The following is a 20,459-nucleotide window of genomic DNA, read 5'->3' on the forward strand; positions in this document are numbered from 1 at the left end:
AGCTAATGGTAAGCTATTACCATTTTGGGCTAAAAGTCCTTCTCAGGCTCACTGTTTTCTAACGATTCGCTGGTTCTAAATTGCTTAACCTCTGATTGTACCTTTGTAGCCTCTGCTATAAAGCAGAGGAATATCAGAATCAGAGAAAAGGGTTGGATAGCCCCTCTTGTTATCTCTTTTCCCGGCTTAAAATACTGAGTTCTAAGATATTCATGTTTTTTGTGAGATTAGACACATGATTTGAGGAAGTGGTACCTTATGAGCTGGAGGCTGGGTAGGAGTTAACATTTTTGGTAGAAGATGGGGCCCATCCCTTATTGTTTTCCCATGTAGTCACGATGGTTATTTTAGGACCATCTAGAATAAATTCACTGGTTCTTTCCTCTTCATTGGTTCCTTATTGCCCTCTCTGTTAGAGAGTCGCTTTGTTTCCTGCCATTTAATTGACACTACCTTGGGAGCACCACCATACTACTCCTGCTGCTGCTGCAAAAATAATAATAACAATAGTAGTCATAATAGTTAAGATTTATTGAGCACTTACTGTATTCCAGACACTGTACTGAACACAAATTCTCATCAATACTTCAAAACAACTATATATAAATACATATAGTATGATAAGTATATGAATATTATATATAATAAATTACATACCATATAGTGTATATATTAATATAAACTAAGTAATATAGTACGAATTTATTCAACATATTAAGTCAATTGAGGCTCAGGGGAACTTGTTCAGGGTCCCACTACTGTAAGTGGCAGAGAAGCCAGGGCTGCCTGACTCCAGAGTTCCTGCATGTAACCACTATCTTGTAATACGCCTTTGCAGGCACTTTTGGTAAATGTCTTTGTTAGGCTATAGGCACCTTGTGGTGACTTGGTTTATAATTTGTATCCCCAGGCTTTATCACAATGCCTGGTACAGAGCAGTTACTAAATAAATAATTGTTAAATGAATGGTCATATTCACACTCCAGCATGAGCTATACATCTAACAGACCATGACACTTACAGAGATAAATGTATTTTAAAATGATGTACAAATTTTATAGGGTCTTTAAATAGTCAATTAATCTAAAAAATTTCAGTGTATTTACCACACAAGAAAGTAGATTTTCATCAATGTTGATTAGTTTTAAGTGATTCTTTTTGTTATTATTGTTATTTGGAGACAGGGTCTTGCTGTGTCTCCCAGGATGGAGTGCACTGTCACGATCTTGGCTCATTGCAACCTCAGCCTCCTGAGTTCAAGCAATCCTCCCACCTAACCGTCCCAAGTAGCCTGGGACTACGGGTGCAAGCCACCATGTCTGGCTCATTTTTGTATTTTTAGTAGAGGCAGGGTTTCTCCAAGTTTCCCAGGCTGATCTCAAACTCCGGGGCTCAAGCAATTTGCCCACCTTGGCCTTCCAAAGTGCTAGAATTACAGGGGTGAGTCACTGAGCCTGGCCAGAGATTCATGTTTTACTTTTTACTTTTTTCTTTTCTTTAAAGTATTTTGATGATTACATTATTTTGAATTTTATTAAAAGGAACTGTGCACACAAAAAAGTACGCAAATTATAATGTACAGCTCAATGAATTTTCCCCAGGTGAAGGCACCTATATAATTAGCACACAGTTCAAAAAACAGAACATTCACAGAGACCCAGAAACTTCCTCATGCTGTCTTCCAGCTCCTATCCCTTTGCCTCTGATGATAAACGACGTCCTGACTTACAAACACCAAAGAGTCATGTTGGCTGTTTTTAATTTTATATAAATGGAAACATAAAGATATGCTTTGATTTGCTCAGTACTGTGTCTGTGAGATATATGGATGTTATTGTGAGTCATTATAAATTATTCATTCTTTTTGTTCTGTGGTAGTCCATTGTATAAACATATTGATACTTACATATCCATTTTATTGTAAATGGATATTTGGGTTGCTCCCAGTTTGGACCTATAGTAACAGTGATACTATAAAATTTTTTTATGTAAGTCTTTGGAGTATATACCTAAAATGGAACTGCTAAGTCATAGCATTTGTTGCATTTTGTTTTACAAGACCCTGCCAAACAGTTTTTCAGAGTGATTATGACAATATATTATCCCACTTGTAGTATGTTTCAGTTCCAGTTGCTCCTCATCCTTTTCAACACTTGCCTTTATCTTTTTCAGTTTAACTGTTCTGGTGGTGTGTAATGGCATTACATTGTGCTTTTCATTTGCGTTTAGATTACTAGTGAAATCAAGTGTCTTTGGATATGTGTGTTGGCTTTTTGGGTTCTCTGTTTTGTGATGTACTTTTTTCATGTTGTTTGTCAATTATTTCTATTTGGGTGCCCATGTTTATCTTACTGAGTTCTAAGAGTTTTTTATGCATTCTAGAGATGAATTTTTGTAGAATATTAAATTGAAAATATCTTCTGCCATTCTGTGGGTTACTTTTGCATTTGATAATTTAGCATTTTTATTAATCAGAATAGAGGCCCAACTACAGTATAGTAAGAAAACATGCAAACAAGCAGTCAAAAAAAAAAAAAAAGCCAAAAAAACCTACCAAAATAAAGTAAATGTTTATTTTCATCTGTGTAACTGGCTAAAATTAGGAAGCCCAGACTTGCACAGCACTGTTGCACAAAGTGATTTGCTGTGCCAGGTTATTTCCATCTTATTTACTCCACAGGTTTTATCTTCATCAACCTGGTCAAAGCTGGATTTCCATCACACATGTGCTCAGTCCACAGGAGGTGCAAAAGGTCGAGATATACAAACTCAGAGTTTTTAAAATCAAGAATTGAAAGTGGTCCACTAGCTTCTGTTCACAGGACATTGAGCCCCAGATTTGGCACATGACCATAAGTAACTGACATAGCTACTGGGAATGTATAGTCTCTCGCTGGATATTCATATGCCCAGCTTAAACTCTGTTTCTATGTAGGAAAATGAAGAATGGATTTTGGGGTGATAACTGTCAGGCTGCTATCACCATCTGTTTTAGGCAAGCACCGTGATAAGTAATTTGGGGAAAGGACTTACAGTCTAGAGGAGAGAGATGTCTAGGATATTCAAAAGCTATATAATACCAGTTATTATGAAATAACCAATAAATAGAGGTAAATGTGTGGGGATAAAAAACCGAGTGATTTTGGTGGAGAATTTCAGAAGGTTTAGTAAAAACAATAGTTTGTGGTAGAGAAAGCACAGAATTTCAGTCTCAGCAGTTTGCAGAATGTGAGTGAAGCATTCAATAAACTTGAAGCTTCGTAAGGTATTCTGGGTAGGGTTAGAAAATCAGGCAGGAAAGATGTGTTGGAATCAAACCACAAAGAGTCTTAACTATCATGTGTAAAGAATGTGAACTTTCTTCAACAATCAATGGCAAATAAGTGAAGCCCTTTGAAGTACTACATATCTTAACTTCAGTTTTACAGACAACTATTTCAGCCTCGACTTTTCCATACCCACTGAAGCAATCCAATAGTATGTGGAAATCCAGATTTAATATTTTTGTTCCTTCAAATAATTAAGATAAACTCAGTGTAAGGCAACAGTTTCATTCCAACTACCCCCGGGAGTATTGGAGTGGAGGAAGGAGTGCCATATGGTACAGCCAAGAAAATGTTCATGAGAACTGGAACACCTCTTGAAAAGAGTATTCATGAAGATGTAAATAACCTAAAATGAAAGTGGGCTCCAACGTAATATTTTGATCTGAAGTTAAAGACTGATTAAGATTTTCATGAACTTAAACTTGATCTGTGCGATTATCAAGGGGTGTAATTGAGAGTCACATCCTTTCTAGGTCTGTGGGGAAATTCCCATCACCATTGATGAGAATTGTGCATAAAGATCATGGGAAGAGCATGGCCCTTGGGTTTCCTCTTAAACAGCCTGTAGGATTTGTTATGGTTACTTTAATGCACTGGTCCTTGGAGACACTAACTACAGTTCTGCCTCTACCTTCCATGCTGAAAATAACAAAAGTTGGGAGTAGGAGTCCCAGGAGATGTAGATGTCTTTTCATTCATTCTTCTTTATCTACAATTGATTTATTATCAAAGGGGAAACTTCTAGCTCCATGAATGCCAAGTGGCTAAACAACAACAACTACAACAAAATGAAATCCAAATATTGGAGGGGAGAAAATGCTGCCCTATGTTCATGAAATGACTAACTTTTCTGCGGGTTAGACTTTCTTTGGGAACTAAGGTCATTTCCTTAAGCTGCTGGGAAACTGTCAGTTCTCAGACACACTTGCATGTCAGAACGTTTTGGCCAGGGATATTTGGGCAAGGGCAACAATGATTTTCTTTAGAGAGAGTCTTGAGCTAAGATGCAAACAATAAGGAATTGTCGAATAAAACTATGGTATGGGGATAAAGCAGGGAAAAATGATAGTTCTAAGGACAATGTTCTATTTTCTCATCCAGCTCTCAGCAAAGCTGTATGTGCAGCAGTTCTAGGTCTTCCATTGTCTTCCCATACCTGCTCAGTAACTAGCAGTATGTTTGGATTTTGATTTTGAGATGAAAGTGTCTCTTTTCCAATTCTGGCATGTATTCCAGTTTTTCTTACCTGATACTTTCCATCTCTGATTACTTACTATAGAATCAGCATATACTCGGGCTATCAATTTCTGCTCCTCCTTGAAGAAAATAGACACACCTAGTTATTTTTGCCAGATGATAAATGTCAGACCCGGCAGACATTCAATATATATTACTAAATGAATAAATATATGATAGACAAGTGCAAGCAGAAATCTCTGTATGCAAAATGTTTCCTTTTTACACGTTGTAGTATTTTACACATGACAATGTTTGAGGACAGGCAAGTGTCTGTTAAAGGTATCAAAGGATCAGGAAAAGCAACTGGGAGTGGGCAGATATAAGGGCCTCTGCTGCAGAGGTTTCAAGAGATCAGATTCATGTTGCAGAGTTCTTTTATCTCTGTCCTAGAGAAGAAGAGTAATGCATTGAATCAGTCATTTACTAAGAAGCCAATTAGTTTGAAGGTAATCCTTTTTTTTTCTTTTATTGCCTTTTGCCTTTTTTGAAATAAAGGAAATCCTTTATTTCAAGTGTTTGTCCTGGGCCAATGAATTATACTCTTTTAAGCCCTTTGTATATGTTAACTCACTTAATCCTCACAACAAATTTGTGAGGTAGATACTATACTCATTCTAATTTTATATATGGAGAAACTGAGGCACAAAGAAGCTAATTTTGTCAAGGCCTTATAGATGCTAAATGTTAGCATTGAAATTGAAACCTAGGGAGTCTGGCTTCTGGGTCTGTTTTTATAACTATTACACTATATTTCCTCACGAGGTGACACTAGAGCAGAGACTAAATCATGACAGGGGAGACTCATGAGGCTTTCTGAGGGAAAACTCTCCAGGTAGAAGCAAATTCATGATGCAGGAGCCGTATGTCTCTTTCTCAAAGAGCAGAAAGGCCAGTGTGGAAAAGTGTGGGAGTCACTGAGGGGAAGAGCGCTAACAATGAGATGTAGTGGCTTGTTGGCCTTGGTAAGGATTTTGGTTTGCATTTTAAGAAAAATAAAAAGGGCTGGGCATGGTGGTTCACACCTAGCACTTTGGGAGGCCGAGGTGGGCAGACTGTCTGAGCTCAGGAGTTTGAGACCAGCCTGGACAACATGGTAAGACCCTGGCTCTACTAAAAATACAAAAAATTAGCCAGGTGTGGTGGCACACGCCTGTAATCCCAGCTACTCAGGAGGCTGAGGCGCGAGAATCTGTTGAACCTGGGAAGCAGAGGTTGCAGTGAGCTGAGATCGTGCCACTGCACTCCAGCCTGGGCGACACAGTGAGACTCTGTCTCCAAAAAAGAAAAGAAAAAAGAAAATGAAAAAGGCAGAAGAGGGCTTTACGAAGAGGTGTCATGTAGTTTGACTTGTGATTTTAAAAAATATTGTTCCTGCTGTATGAATTGTGGAGGTGGAAGAAAGGGTAGAAGCAGAGAACCAAAATACTGAATATAAATAATATTTAAACAGAATATGTAAGGCAAAATCATACATGTACACATACATATGTACAGTCAGTCTTATCTTCTAAAACTATGTAGTTCTCAAAATTGCTTACCCAGTGAAATATGTTTTAGCAAAAATAGGTCACAAAATCATTTTAATACTCTCTAAAATATTTTCAGATTTTTAGAAATTGTTGATGGAACCTTTGGTTTGGTGTGGCTGTCTCTAGCTAAATGATGTCCCTGTCTGAGCCACAACTTGACATAGGGAGCCCTTTCGTTGACATGCCCATTATATTGACAGTCATTAGATCCTTGACACTCAGCATTTAGTTGCAGCTGGACGGTGGCTGGGGAAACTGCCTGTACTCCATAGCTAGCTTTGCCCCTGGTGCCAGGGAATTCTCTAGACCTTGGACATCTCAGCTTCACTATGTCCTGACATCACCTGCTGCACAGCCTGTGTCACCTCTACAAACGTTGGGCTGCTACTGAGCTGCAGGAAGCCGCTATCCATGTTCTTATTGCTGGATGGTGTGGCAGCTGCCTCTGAGTCTGCTTAGCTGCCCTGGGGTGGGAAGGTGGGAACCTGCATCTGTTCCAGAATTATTTTGAGGTCTGATATCCACCTCCGTAGTTGCTGTTGGGTTAAGTTTTATTAAGATAGTCTTTAGCAACCTAGACAGAAATGTTTTAATATTCAAACAATTGTTACAGATGCATGCATATATACTGGGTAACAAGTATCCTTGCTTGGACTATGAAGGAAGTGGTGGAGTAGAGAGAATTGGTCATATTCTGGATATATTTTGAAAGGAGAGTCAAGAGGTGATTGCTAATGGATGGCATATAGGGTATGAAAGAGGCAGCAAGAACGACTTCCAGGTCAGGACTTGATGCCCGAGTGATTGGAAGAAAGACTGGGAGGAGGACAGGTTTTGTGAGTGAGAATGAAGCATTTGGTTTTAGACGTAGTAAGTTTGAAACGCTTGTTCAGTATCCAAGTGGAGCCTCAGGTGCCTGTTTGATCTGTGAGTCTGGAGTTCAGAGGAACAGTTAGAACCCTTTCAGGAATGATTAACTCAATGACCTGATAAACAATTTCCGTTCACCTGGTGAGAATCATGTATCTTAAGACAGAACATTTCATAATTACCTGCCTATTTCAATGTTCATAAATACAAACCCTCAGATCTGTGTGAAAGATTTCACAATAGTTCAGCTTTCTGATGTTTAGCTATATAAAATGTAAGAATAAGACCATATATAGCTTGTTAACCTAGTACTTCTCTCTCCTCTCTCATCCCTTCCTTGAAGAAGCAGGCACTAAAGATGCTTAAATGAAGCGTTGATTGAAAATCTCACTTTAGCAAATGAGATAATGCTAAATCTATAAATACCAAGCCTAAATTCAGATATTACTGGGAAGGAAGTATAGTTTTAAGATGGGAGATTGAAGATTAAAAAAAAAAAGCTTATAGCATTTTTATGGTATGTCAGGCTCAGATTGAGAAACCAAGAGGACATTTTAAAACCTGAAATGAAATCAAAACAAAGCAAAAAAAGCTAGTTTTGGAGCAAACAGATTTGAGAGAGAGGAATCTCAGAGTGAGTATTATCACTTTGACATCTCTGTTATATGGCTCTAAAAACATCTTTTCTTGAGTTTTAACTTGGGATGATTTTGTGAAACAGGAATCACAAAACTACAGTGAGTACAAAGAAAATGTTTTAATAAAATATTCAATACAGTATTTCCCTGTGGGGATTCTAGAAGAAGAAGAAGCTGAAGGAAGTGATTGTCAGTGTTGGGAACCCAGTCCTAAATGAGACAAGACTTAGTTTTCCTCCAAAGACACCTTGTCCAGCTCTGCCCAACAGGCTGCAATGAGATGAACCAGGAGACCTTCAGGAGTCACCGACAGACCAAGTGAATGAACCGAATCCACTTACAAACAGATCCACTTAAGCAGTTTTTGCCTCAGGTTTCCTACCAAATGCAGTATCATGGAGACAGGAGAAGGTTGATATACAAAGGCATTAACATGATTTTGTTTTTTCTCCTATTCTATTTGCATTTCCAGAGTGATCATTAGTAACAGAGAGATCTGTGGTTTCACCAACTAAGCATTTCAAACAGATTTCATTTCTTGACCAAATTTTGTGCTCAAGGCCTGTTACTATTAATAATTCTTGTGTTTCAAATTGAGAGAAACGAGAGCATACCCACCCCTACACATAACTTAAGCATATCACTGAGAATTCTACACATATGAAACAAGCATAAGCCATGAATCCTCCACTTTGTGTGTTACTTTTTATTACTACAGAAAGTGCTGTTGCTTGAATATGAATATCATTTAGTGTAATAAAATGTGGAAAGACACATTATTGTGTTCCAGCTCTGGTTCAGTCTGACAGTGCCTGGCATAAACCATGGAAACTTGATAAAAGACTGTCTTGCGGTTATCTTGCTGTCATGATTCCGATGTGTTTTGATTCCCTTCTGGAGTCATAAATTGCACCTTTGGTACCATGAGGGAAGAGTTGTTCCTTCGGATAGAATTGTTCCTCCTCATGGAATTGTTTCTTCTCATGGAGTTGCGCTTCCTCAGAGAATTTTGATGAGACAGTTCACTCTTTTGGAGGGTCTGAATGAGGATGGAAGGTTTCTCATCCAGCTCTCGGGCACTGCACCGTGGAGCAGCTACTTTAACAGTGTTGCCAAATTTGGAGTAATCCACAGAGTACACTCCTTCTTCCTCAGTCACAATGGACACAAAGCGGTGGCCCCATTGGATCTCCTCAGCGATGTAGGAGGTTCGTGCTTGTGTGGTGATGCCAGTAGTTTCAACCACTCCTTCCAGAATAACTATGACCTCCAAGTCTTGGTTGGCCAGGTCAGTTGCTGAGATGTCATACAGGGGGCTGCGCTTGTCAATCACGTGGCAGATGATCAAAGGGGCCACCAGAAAAATGTTATTGCTCTCGATTGGGTTATCAACAGGAATGTCTAGTTGGTGAATAGGGACCACCTCCCCTTCAGGTGTCGTTGTTTTCTTCACCACCTGGATGCGCACGGAGGCACTAATGATCATGCTTTTCCTCAGGTCACCCACTCGGAACATGAAGCACAGCTTGCCATTTCGGACGGCAATTACAGCGTGGCGGCTGAAAATCAACGTCTCTGCCCTTCTGTGAGCCTGAGCTGTTTTCATGAAAATGCAGCCTAACATGACCGCATTGATGATCAAACCCACAATATTCTGGAGAATCAAAACTGTGATGGCCAAAGGGCACTCCTCTGTCATCATCCTCCCTCCAAACCCAATGGTAACTTGAACTTCAATGGAGAAGAGAAAAGCAGAAGTGAAAGACCTGTGAGGAAGGATATCAGAAAAGAACACCATCAGGTCACATTTTGAATAATGAAATAATATGCCAGGCTGAACTTTTCATTTCCTTCCACTAGAGACTATTACATGCTTGCAGACAGACTAGCCAACTTAACCTTGTAAAATGCCAAATTCTAAACTGTGTTTAGAACAGTCTCTCTCTCTCTCGCATGCATCTACCTCCAGACTTCTGGAGATTAACATTCTATTAATTCATTAAGCTCCTTTAAGCTAAGGCCTAATTAACATTCTATTAATGTTTCACAGGTCACGTAGTGATGGGCCTAACTGTGTAAAAGATTAATATATTTTTATATAAAGGCATATTTTACATTGCGACATACTTCACTTTCACAAAGGCACAGTTTACTCTGTAAAACTTTCTAGCAGGTAGATGTTTATTATTTATTGCATATCTATGTTTAGGAGACTTGAGTCATATGGAAGGTACTGAGTACTGAGTAAAATTATTATTTATAATCTTTAAAATCATATCACTAGCTAATACTTATTTTGTATCTCATATAGAAATAGCACAGTGCTAAAAAAACTGGTATAAAACACATTATTCCAAACAACTAGTATTTTCAATAGAAGGGAATGGTTTTCCATTTGGAAAGAAAAGTGTCTTATTGATGATCTAAGTTTGTTCTTTTAAGTCAGGGGTCCCCAAGCCCCCCAGGCCAGGGACCAGTAGTGGTCCATGGCTTGTCAGGAACCGGGCCACACACAGCAGGAGGTGAGTAGTGGGTAAGTCAGCATTACCACCAGAGCTCTGCCTCCAGTCAGGACAGTGGAGGTACTGTATTCTCATAGGATAGCGAACCCTATTGTGAACTGTGCATGTGGGAGATCTAGGTTACCCCCTCCTGATGAGAATCTAATGCCTGATGATCTGAGGTGGGACAGTTTTATTCCCACACCATCCCCATCCCCCAACCCCATCAGTGGAAAAATTGCCTTCCACAAAACCAGTCCCTGGCTCCAAAAAGGTTGGGGAGCGCTACTGTAGGTGCTCTGGAGAATACTGAAATGACGAAAGGGAGAACTAGAGGCAGAAACTAGTAAATGACTATGTCAAGATCTCATACAGATATGCCTTATTTTATTCTACTCTGCTGTAATGTACTTTGCAGTTACTGCATTTTTATAAATCGAAGGTCTGTGGCAACCTTTGTACAGCAAGTCTGTTAGCACAATTCTTTCAAAAGCACGTGCTCACTTTGTGTCTCTGTGTCACATTTTGGTAATTCTCACAAGATTTCAAACTTTTTCATTATTATTACATCAGTTACCATGATGTGTGATTAGTGATATTTGATGTCACGATTGTCATCGTTTAGGGTAGCTGTCCCCAGCCTTTTTGGCAAAGGGACTGGTTTTGTAGAAGACAATACTGGGGTGTGTGTGTGGGGAAAATGGTTTTGAGATGAAACTATTCTACCTCAGATCATCAGGAATTAGATTCTTACAAGGAACCCGCAGCCTAGATCCCTGACCTGCGCAGTTCACAATAGGGTTCACACTCCTATGAGGATCTGATGCCCCCGCTGATGTGACAGGTGGCAGAGCTCAGGAGGTAATGTTTGCTCCCCGGCTGCTCACCTCCTGCTATGTGGCTTGGTTTCTAACAGGCCACAGGCCAGCACTGGTCTGCAGCCCAAGGACTGGGAACCCCTAGTTTGGGGCACCATGAGCCATGCCCATATAAGACGGCAAACAATCGATAAATGTGTGTGTTCTGACTCCTCCACTGACCAGCTGCTCCCTTGTTTCTCCCCCTTTCCTCGGGATTTCCTATTTCCTGAGACACAGCACTATCGAAATGAGGTCAGTTAATAGCCTTACAAAGAACACTAAGCGTTCAAGTAAAGGAAATATTTGCTGCCTCTCACTTTAAATTAAAAGCAAAAATGATTAAGCTGGTGAGGAAGGCAAGTCAAAAGCCACACTAGGCCAAAGGTTAGGCCTGTTGTGCCAAACAGCCAAGTTGTGAACAATGGAAAGAAAAAGTTTTGGAAAAAATTCAAAGTGCTACTCCAGTGAAGACACAAATGATAAGATGGTGAAGTAGCTGCATTGCTGAGATGCAGAAAGTCTGAGTGATCTGGACAAAAGACCAAATCGGGCACAACATTCCCCTAAGCCAAAGCCTAAACTAGAGCAAGGCCCTAATTCTCTTCAATTCTATGAAGGATGAGAAGTGAGGAAGCTGCAACAGTAAAGTTTAAAGCTAGAAGAGATTGGTTCGGGAGGCTTAAGAAAAGAAGCCACCTTCAAAGCAGAAAAGTGCAGGGTGAAGCACCAAGTGCTGATGGAGTTATCAGCTGTGGCAAGTTATCCAAAAGATCTAGCTAAGAAAATTAGTAAAGGTGGCTGCACTAAACAACAGATTTTCAGTGTTGAAAATGAAACAGCCTTCTATTGGAAGAAGACGTTACCCACAACTTTCATAGCTAGACAGAAGTCGATGCCTGGCTCCAAAGCTTCAAAGTTCAGGCTAACTCTTGTTAGGAACTAATGCAGCTGGTGACATCAAGTTGAAGCCAATGGTCATTGACCACTCTGAAAATCCGGAAGCCCTAAAGCATATAAAGTGACTCTGCCTGCACTCTATAAGTAGCAGTATAAAGGCTAGAGGACAGCATATCTGTTTGCAGCATGATTTATTGAATATTTGAAGCCCACTGCTGAGACCTACCGCTCAGAAAAAAAGATTCCTTCAAAATATTACTGCCCATTGACAATGCACCTAGTCACTCAAGTGCTCTGATGGAGATGTAGAAGGAGATGATTGCTGTTTTTATGCCTGTTAACACAACATCCATTCTACAGCCATGAGTCAAGGAGTAATTTCGACTTTCAAGGCCTATTAAGAAATTTACATTTCATAAGGCTATTGCTGACATAGATAGTGATTCCTCTGATGGAGCTGGGTAAAGTAAATTGAAAACCATCTGGAAAGGATTCATCATTCTAGACGCCATTAAGAACATTTGTGATTCATGGCAGGAGGTCAGAATATTAACATTAACAGGAGTTGGGAAGAAGTTGATTGTAATTCTCGGGGTTTGATACTTCAGTGGAGGGAGCACAATGTGGTAGAAATAGCAAGAGAACTAAAATTAGAAGGGGATCCTGAAGATGTGACTGAATTGCTGCAATCTCATGATAAAACTCAGATGAATGACGTGTTGCTTCTTCTGGACAAGCAACGAAAGTGGTTTCTTGAGATGGAATCTACTCTTGGTGAAGATGCTGTGAACACTGTTGAAATGACAAAAAAGAATTTAGAAGATTACATAAACTTAGTTGATAAAGCAGTGGCAGGTTTTGAGAGGATTGACTCCAGTTTTGAAAGAAGTTCTACTGTGGGTAAAATGCTATCGAACAGCATCACACATTACAGATAAATCTTTTGTGAAAAGAAAAGTCAATTGATGCGGCAAACTTCATTGTCATATTTTAAGAAGTTGCCACAGCCACCCCAACCTTCAGCAACCACTACTTGGATTAATCAGCAGCCATCAATATCGAGGCTAGTCCCACCACCAGCAAAAAGACCACATCTTGCAGAAGGCTCAGATGATTATTAGCATTTTTTAGCATTAAAATATTTTTTGAATTGAGATATGTACATTTTTCAGCCATAATGGTATTACATACTTATTAGATTACAATATAATGTAAATGTTTTATATGCACCGGGAAACAAAAAGTCTGTGTAACTGGCTTTATTGTGATATTTGCTTTATTGCAATGGTCTGGAACCAAAACTGCAATATCTCTAAGGTGTATCTGCAATTAATATTGTACTAACTTGAATTTTCTCGCTTTGGCCTATTCCTGTGAAAGAAGCAAAGGGAAGGAACCAAGAAGTTGTAGGATTTTCTTGGGAAGCTTTTTCAAATAGAACATCTACTCCCTATCTTAGTGAATAAACATTGATTTGATAGGCTGAGGTTGGATCTGGGTACGATGCTTTTGAAAAGTTCTCGGGTGATTCTCATTTACCCCCATATGGGAAGCACCACATTTATTACTATCAATTTATAACACTTAATTTCATAACTAGTACTGCTGTGGCTTCTTCATGGAAAAGAGATTAGTCTTATCTTTGCCCCCAACCCCAATTTCCAACTTCTCTAACTTTATAGAAGACAAGCCACACATTAGCAATCTCTCAAAGTATTACCTATTTATTAATGCTACGGACAGCAGGTGAGAAAAATGTTTAAAAATATTTGAATACTTGGTATATACAGTGCACTTTGGTAGAAAACCATGAGGGATAAGCAAGAATACATGGATTATTCTTTTGATTAGTTTTTAAGTGGAGTGCGAAAGTTGCCTATTTCTTTTGGTGCTAAAATGATTCATGGAAAACTACAGTAATTGCCTATTGCACCAGCTACCCACAAAAAGATATCTGGTATAGCCCCAAAACATGGCGAAGAATAAAAATGGACCCCAGAGAAGGGGTATGGATAAAACACTGATTTCTGATAATGTATCCATACTTCAGAGAGCAGTCTAATGATCAATATCCCAAATGATTTGTTTTAATGGTTTAAGAGACTGTTCATGTGGATATTTTTATATATTGTTTAGGAATTCTAAATATTACATATGGTAGAAGATCCAGCTTTTTACTGACACTTGCTATGCTAAACAATGTCAAGAGATAAAAGTGTTTAGCTGTTCCTTTGTTCTGTTACAGAGAGAGGTAGGCTGGATAATATTGAGAAAGAGGAAATATATTGGTCTATTTTTTGACTCATGTTAAATGAAGGAGTCAAAGAGACGCCTTGAAGGAGAAAATACATGAAGGAGAAAATGAGTCACTCTAAAAGAAGAATGGTCAAACATTATTTGGAAATACTGGTGAATATTCAATGAAAAATGTTGTTTCCAATTTTAGTGATATGATTGGACATTGAATTTACAAAGAGAAAAATGCAAAGAATTAGAATTATTATTAGTCACCTTTTAAATTCTCTTTGGGAGAGAATGAATTTTTTAAGGTTTGCTGTTATTTTTTTTATCTCTTTTTTTATCAGTATCTATCATATAATTTAGATTAAAAATTTATTTTGATATGAAAATGATTCACCAATTATCAGTGCCAGTAAGTTTCTTAAAGAGATATATTATAGATAATGATATTTGATCTTAGAATATCTATTGAATGTTTTAACGGATATTTTAAGTATTGTGTTTTCTTTATGTCTTGGTATACTGATGATCTCCTATGTTTTCCAACTGCATTTTCTTTGAGACAACAGTTCGTGACAAGTTTGAAAAAAGAAAAGAATATCTAATCAATATTAAAAGCAATACATCAATTCAATAGTTTTTGCTCCTCAAAAATTGATCTGAAATCTGTGGTGTGTGATCTCCGCACACTAATGCTGCCTTCCTCCTTGAAAGGCTGGCACTGTAGTTACTTAGCAAATGGAAGGGTGGACAAGTTCAGTCTGGGGTCCACTTTCTGCAGTGATATGCTAGCTTCATAAGATTCAGAGTCACTGGAGGTCCCATCCTTTACAGTTTCCTGGTATCATAATGCTTTTTCAAGTTTCCTTGCTTTGTGAATTATGTGAATTTAAAATGTTCTTTTAAAAATGTTTTGAAAAATTTTCTAGTATTATTACTACTGTTTTGATTCACAGTGAACATCTTGGTAATTGATATAATTTATCTCTTTCCACCTCCCAACAACAACAAAAAATTAAGAAACAAATCACCTCAACTAAATGTTCTTAAACCATGTGAAAGTAAGAGAGGAGAATCACTGAAATCAAATTCAATTTACCTGCCTTTGAGATACTTATGATATGAGAAAGAAGCCAAAGTTAGGTATCTAAGAACTGTCTTGTCCCTATTCTATTTAAACTTTGAAAGAAGAGTACAAAATTAAATTGCTTTTATATAACCCCTTCCATAAAATTTTGGACTAATTTTCATTAAAAATTAGCAATTTCTAGTTCTGAATCTTAGCACAACTTTTAATTTCTGAATCTTATGCAAGCAATTAGCTATGTTATGATAATCTCGATAAAGAAGGGATGATATTTATTTCATTTTTTAGTAGATTTTTAATCTAGGACACTCTCCCCCTAGGGCCTCCCTATTTTTTTTTCTTATTATTTCTGAAAGTGTCATGGGTTAGAAGAGTCATAGAAAAACGTCCACTAGCACAATATTTTTTTGTTGATCAGAGATATTTACCTGTGGACACTGAAACTACGGACAGCAGCTTTTTCATACTGGACTAAACGTGCGTGCTTTTGGAGTAAAGCACTCTGTGTTATCCTCTGAATTACAATTTTTTTTTTTTTTTTTTTTGATAACTGGTACAACATTTTCAAGGCTAGTCCAAAGGACTGAAGCTCAGATTTTCGGAGACTCTTCATCCATAAAGTTGCATTTAAAAAAATATTTACTGTGTTAGGTTTTGTTCTTTATTGTGCTTTTTTGTTTCTGGAGATTCTAAAACAAACCCTTTATTTCACTTTCAATTAAATAACAGAATGATAAGAGAAAAGGCATTTTGACATTTTTTTCTCTACTGTTTTCAACCCCTGCCTCATCCCACTACATTCTTACCTGACATTAGTCACACACACAGTGGACTCCAAACTACTTTTCTCCATTCCACTTTTCTCCATGTAAGCATAGATGTCCCCATGGGCAAAGGCCACCAGCCACCACATGATAGCGAAGAGCAGCCAGCTGCAGAGGAAGGACATGGTAAAGATGACCAGCGTGTGGCGCCATTTCAGGTCCACCAAGGTGGTGAAGATGTCCTGCAGAAAGCGTCCTTGCTCACGGATGTTCTTGTGCGCCAGGTTGCAGGCCCCGCTCTTGGCGATGAAGCGGGCTTTGGGGAGGCGGTCTCGGATGCGCGGCTTGCGCAGGTTCTCCGCGGCGATGCGCGCCAGCACATACTCCTCCGGGATGATACTCTTTCTGGCCAACATCGTCCTGTCACCATAGCCAGCTTAGCCACCTGCCTCTCACCTGCCTCTCCGTCCCTGGACACCCGTCCTCCTGCACGAGGGAAACATTCATTAAAAACTTAAAAACCCACCCTATGCTTACCTCTTGGTCCTTGTATTCAAGGACAGGTTTGTACATGCACGAGGTGACATGCAAAACCAAAACTGTGATTTTTCACTAACCCAAACATGAATCTAGTTTGTGCTTGAGTTCTGGGATCTCAGAAAAATTACTTGGTTTTAATAAAAAGAACTGTTCCAATTCTTCTTATCATTCTGAACACATATGGGCATAGCCTTAGCTAAACAAAACCAAGAGCCTTCCGGTAAACAGCAGGCTCAAAGATTATTCTCTGCGATGTACCGCGTCTGTAAATTAGTGCAAGGTTACAGCACGTGGCGTCAATCAAGAAGATTAAGACCAGTTGGGTGCACGATCTACTTACTTATTAAAGTACTTAGATGATGTAGCAATATTAAAAGTAAAGAGGGGAAATTCTTCCGCCGTTATTTTTAGAAGTAAGCAAAGGCCGTGACTCCTTGCGCAGTATAAATAACGTGTAATCTGACAAAATTATAAGTGGTGTGCTATAGAATTTATAAATTATAAGAATTATTTTAAATGCGAAAGTATGAGTTGCATCTAAAAAAACAGTTAAAAAGGTTCCTGTGGAAATCATAATATTATAAATTGAAAAATTGAAAACTTTTTTTTTAAACAACGAAGGAATAAAATATACAAGGTGCGGGGGGAGAAAAAAAACCCAGACAACAGCCTGCGGGTTGCAGTAGGGAGTGCGCCCCGAAAAGTCCATCCAACACTGCAAGCCTCTCCGGTGTTTTGCATTTTAAATCATTTATGGGGACGCGGACGGCCTCCCCCTCCCCTCCCCCGGAGCAGCTTTGAAACTTACAGACTCCGGGCAGCGGGCGCGGCGGCTGGACCTCCTTGCACACGCCGGCGGGCAGCGGGCAGGTCCCTCGCTCTCCCATCCTGGCGCGCGGGACCAGGGGCCGCCCAGGCCGGAGGGACAGATTGGGGGTTGCGTGTCCTATGGAGAACAGTTAAAATAATAAAAGGTGCAACTGAATCTAAACGCAGGGAGGGCTAGAGGAAGGGGGATGGGTGTCGATCTTCCCCTCCCCCTGCTCAGCTCAACTCCTTTGGCCACTTCAGTGGGAGGAGGAGGGACTGGGGGGGCCGGGGGGGATGCTCCACAAATCAGCCTCCCAGTTAGGGCTTTGACGCACGCCAGACCTCGGAAGCCGCCGCTGTCGCGGAGTAGGGGGCGGGCGGGGAAGGGGCGAGCGCGAGTCCCCGGGAGGTAGGGAGCAGGCCAGAGGGAGGGACGACCCGGGGGAGGGCGGGACCTGCAGAGCCAGCTCCTTTCCAGTAGCCGCGACCCCCTGCTGCCAGCGTGACACACAAGTCTTTAAAAGGCTCTCTGCTCAGGGGAGAGAACTTTCTGAGTCCAAGTTCACTGACGCAAGGAGATTTAGTTTTAATTTTATTTTGTAACCTAGGTAGATAACTGGGCTTCTTCATGATAACTGGGCTACTTCGGACTGAATCAAAGCAGAGAAGTCAGAAAATATTCTTCCAAGGCGTTCACGCTGTGGGCACACGCAATTATTTACATTAAATTTCCACCTGCTAGGAGAGATGCAGGTGGAAGATGTTCTGAAACCCACTCTAGTAAACTATTTCTTCACCAGCCAAAGCCACTCTTCAGGGAATCACACACACACACACACACACACACACCCACACCCACACCCCTCAAAACAGCGACTGCGCCCCCCCCGTCCCCCGCCCTACCCCTTAACAAAAAAAAAAAAAAAAAAAAAAAAAAGAAACCACTGGCAGTGGTTCCCGATGAAGAAATTTTGCCCCAAACAGGGACCGCCGTTAACACTTCAGCGCTGATAAGGCCTGGTCATTCGGTCTTCAGTAATTGGTTGCTTTCTGAAATGTTGCAGCTTCTTCCTCTGTCTAGATGGTCTGCATGATAAAACAGAGCATTTGCGTACAAAAAAAGGTTATACAATAAACATCTATAGCTTTTTGAAAAGGAGCCAGCGAAGACAAATGTGCTTTTTCCCACAGGTCAAGCCTCCTGATTTTGGCACTTGCGTTAATGGAAACTTTAATTCTTGGAAGTTTCACGTATTTTCCAAGACTCGGGCCGAAAGTGTATGGAGCATAAACAATGTATTCATTTAATTACCCAAAGACCTAAAATTAGTCTTTAATGAAGACAAATTAAGAATATTTTTTTCCCCTTGTGGTTAGATCTCCTTAACCCCTGTAAGCCCAGGATCCTAGTTTGTTAGTGGTAGTCCTCCTCTCTACGGTCATTAATTTTTGCAGTAATTTATGTAGTATAATAGTTTTACAACTGTATGAAGAATCAGTCAATTCCCGCCATTGTTCTATTTTACTTTTGACTTTGTACACATTATATTATTCATTATTTTAGCCCGGGGAACATTTATTGCACACCTTTGTAAACTTTTTTTAGGTTTATGTGTCTAGAGATATGTAAATATATGTCATAGTTGTTGCTTTTAAGAGGCAGACAGTTGTAGCAAGAGAGATATACTCTAATACAAGCAGGGATGTGATTAGAATAGGAAAGGAAAGGCCAGGCGCGGTGGCTCAAGCCTGTAATCCCAGCACTTTGGGAGGCCGAGACGGGCGGATCACGAGGTCAGGAGATCGAGACCATCCTGGCTAATATGGTGAAACCCCGTCTCCACTAAAAAATACAAAAAACTAGCGGGGCGAGGTGGCGGTCGCCTGTAGTCCCAGCTACTCGGGAGGCGGAGCTTGCAGTGAGCTGAGATCCAGCCACTGCACTCCAGCCTGGGCGACAGAGAGAGACTCCGTCTCAAAAAAAAAAAAAAAAAAAAAAAAAAAAAAAAAAAAAAAAAAAAAAAAAAGAAAGGAAATTAAAAAATGCCATGGGAATTCAAATGAGAGATATTTAAGAGTAGGAGACTAAGGAAAAATCCATCGATTATTTGGCATCTGATCTAGGCTTTGAAAGTCTAGATATATTTAGGGTATACAGAAAAGCAGAGAAAAGAGCCCACGTCAGCATTGATGAAGCCAAGTTGGCTACACAGCAGGATTGGACACTTGAGTTCAGTGCTCCCTGGGCAGGTGCTGGTACCACGACTCTCAATGAGATTTTCATGTACTTGTCATTCCCACTCCCACCACTCCTGTACCCACTCCCTTAAACTGGGGACTGCTAGAGGGCAAGGCTATGACTTGCTCATCTTTGTAGCAAGACCCTAGCGCCATTTACATTACAAATGGGCTCAAAAAATATTTTTGAATCAATGAATGAAAAATACAAAGTTGAAGAAGCAAATTGGGGCCTTGAAAATGCATAGACAGCCTTAAACGCTCGACAAAAGAATCTGAGGATTCCTCAGCAGGTAGTGGTAAGCCATGGAAAGATTTTGATCAGAAAACTACACAATAAGAGCCTGTTTTAAGAGGATTGATCCAGAAGCAGAGAATATAATGGCTTTAAGGGTTGCATTTCTTAAGTATAGTCCCTCTGGGCTCCAAAATTCTGTAACTGGCAGAAGAGGGTGCTGGAAACTATGACATTAATTAGAGAAGGAATGAGGTCTTGGGCTAATAGGTAATATCAGTGGGCAATATACAAATACATACAAAAGGAATGTTATACAGAGTCAATATTGGAAAAGGGAAAAGTCAGAGGTGACTGTGATATTTATCATAGTAACAGAAAAATAGCAAGAAAATTGGAATGAGAAGAGCTGGACTGCTCTGGAGAATTTATGAGAAGATTTGCAACAAATAAAGCCATATCTGAATTCTCTGAAAATTCTGTTCTTTTGGTATAATACATATTTCAGACTCTTTTTTTTTCAGTGAGATATATTCTTCCAAATACGCATTTTTAAATAGTTCGACTTGCTTTGATAACAGAATGTCATATTTTTATTAGTAATTTAACCTGATTAATTCAAAATCAGGGCACATAATAAAGACCAATTTTTAAGGAATTAATAAGTAAATGTTTGACAATAGT

The 20,459-nt window shown here is 39.6% G+C and overlaps 1 protein-coding gene across 1 annotated transcript; it reads right to left on the minus strand.

Moving 5' to 3' along the window:
- Positions 1–7,706: 7,706 nt before the first annotated feature.
- Positions 7,707–17,576, minus strand: KCNJ8 (potassium channel, inwardly rectifying subfamily J, member 8). The gene is made up of 3 exons (XM_011969871.1): positions 17,301–17,576; positions 15,995–16,438; positions 7,707–9,368 (listed from the first exon to the last, which is right to left on the minus strand). The coding sequence occupies exons 2-3, from the start codon at positions 16,366–16,368 to the stop codon at positions 8,468–8,470; spliced, it is 1,275 nt and encodes a 424-aa protein (XP_011825261.1). The 5' UTR covers positions 16,369–16,438; positions 17,301–17,576; the 3' UTR covers positions 7,707–8,467.
- Between the last annotated feature and the right edge of the window lie 2,883 nt (positions 17,577–20,459).

This window comes from Mandrillus leucophaeus, unplaced genomic scaffold, assembly GCF_000951045.1.
Source record: "Mandrillus leucophaeus isolate KB7577 unplaced genomic scaffold, Mleu.le_1.0 Scaffold918, whole genome shotgun sequence".
Lineage (NCBI taxonomy): Eukaryota > Metazoa > Chordata > Mammalia > Primates > Cercopithecidae > Mandrillus > Mandrillus leucophaeus.

Coding starts and splice junctions, on each gene's coding strand:
- KCNJ8 (XM_011969871.1), bottom strand. CDS start 16,368: ATGTTGGCCAGAAAGAGTATCATCCCGGAGGAGTATGTGCTGGCGCGC. Junction 9,369..15,994: donor GTGTGTGTGACTAATGTCAG/GTAAGAATGTAG, acceptor CCTTCCTCACAG/GTCTTTCACTTCTGCTTTTC.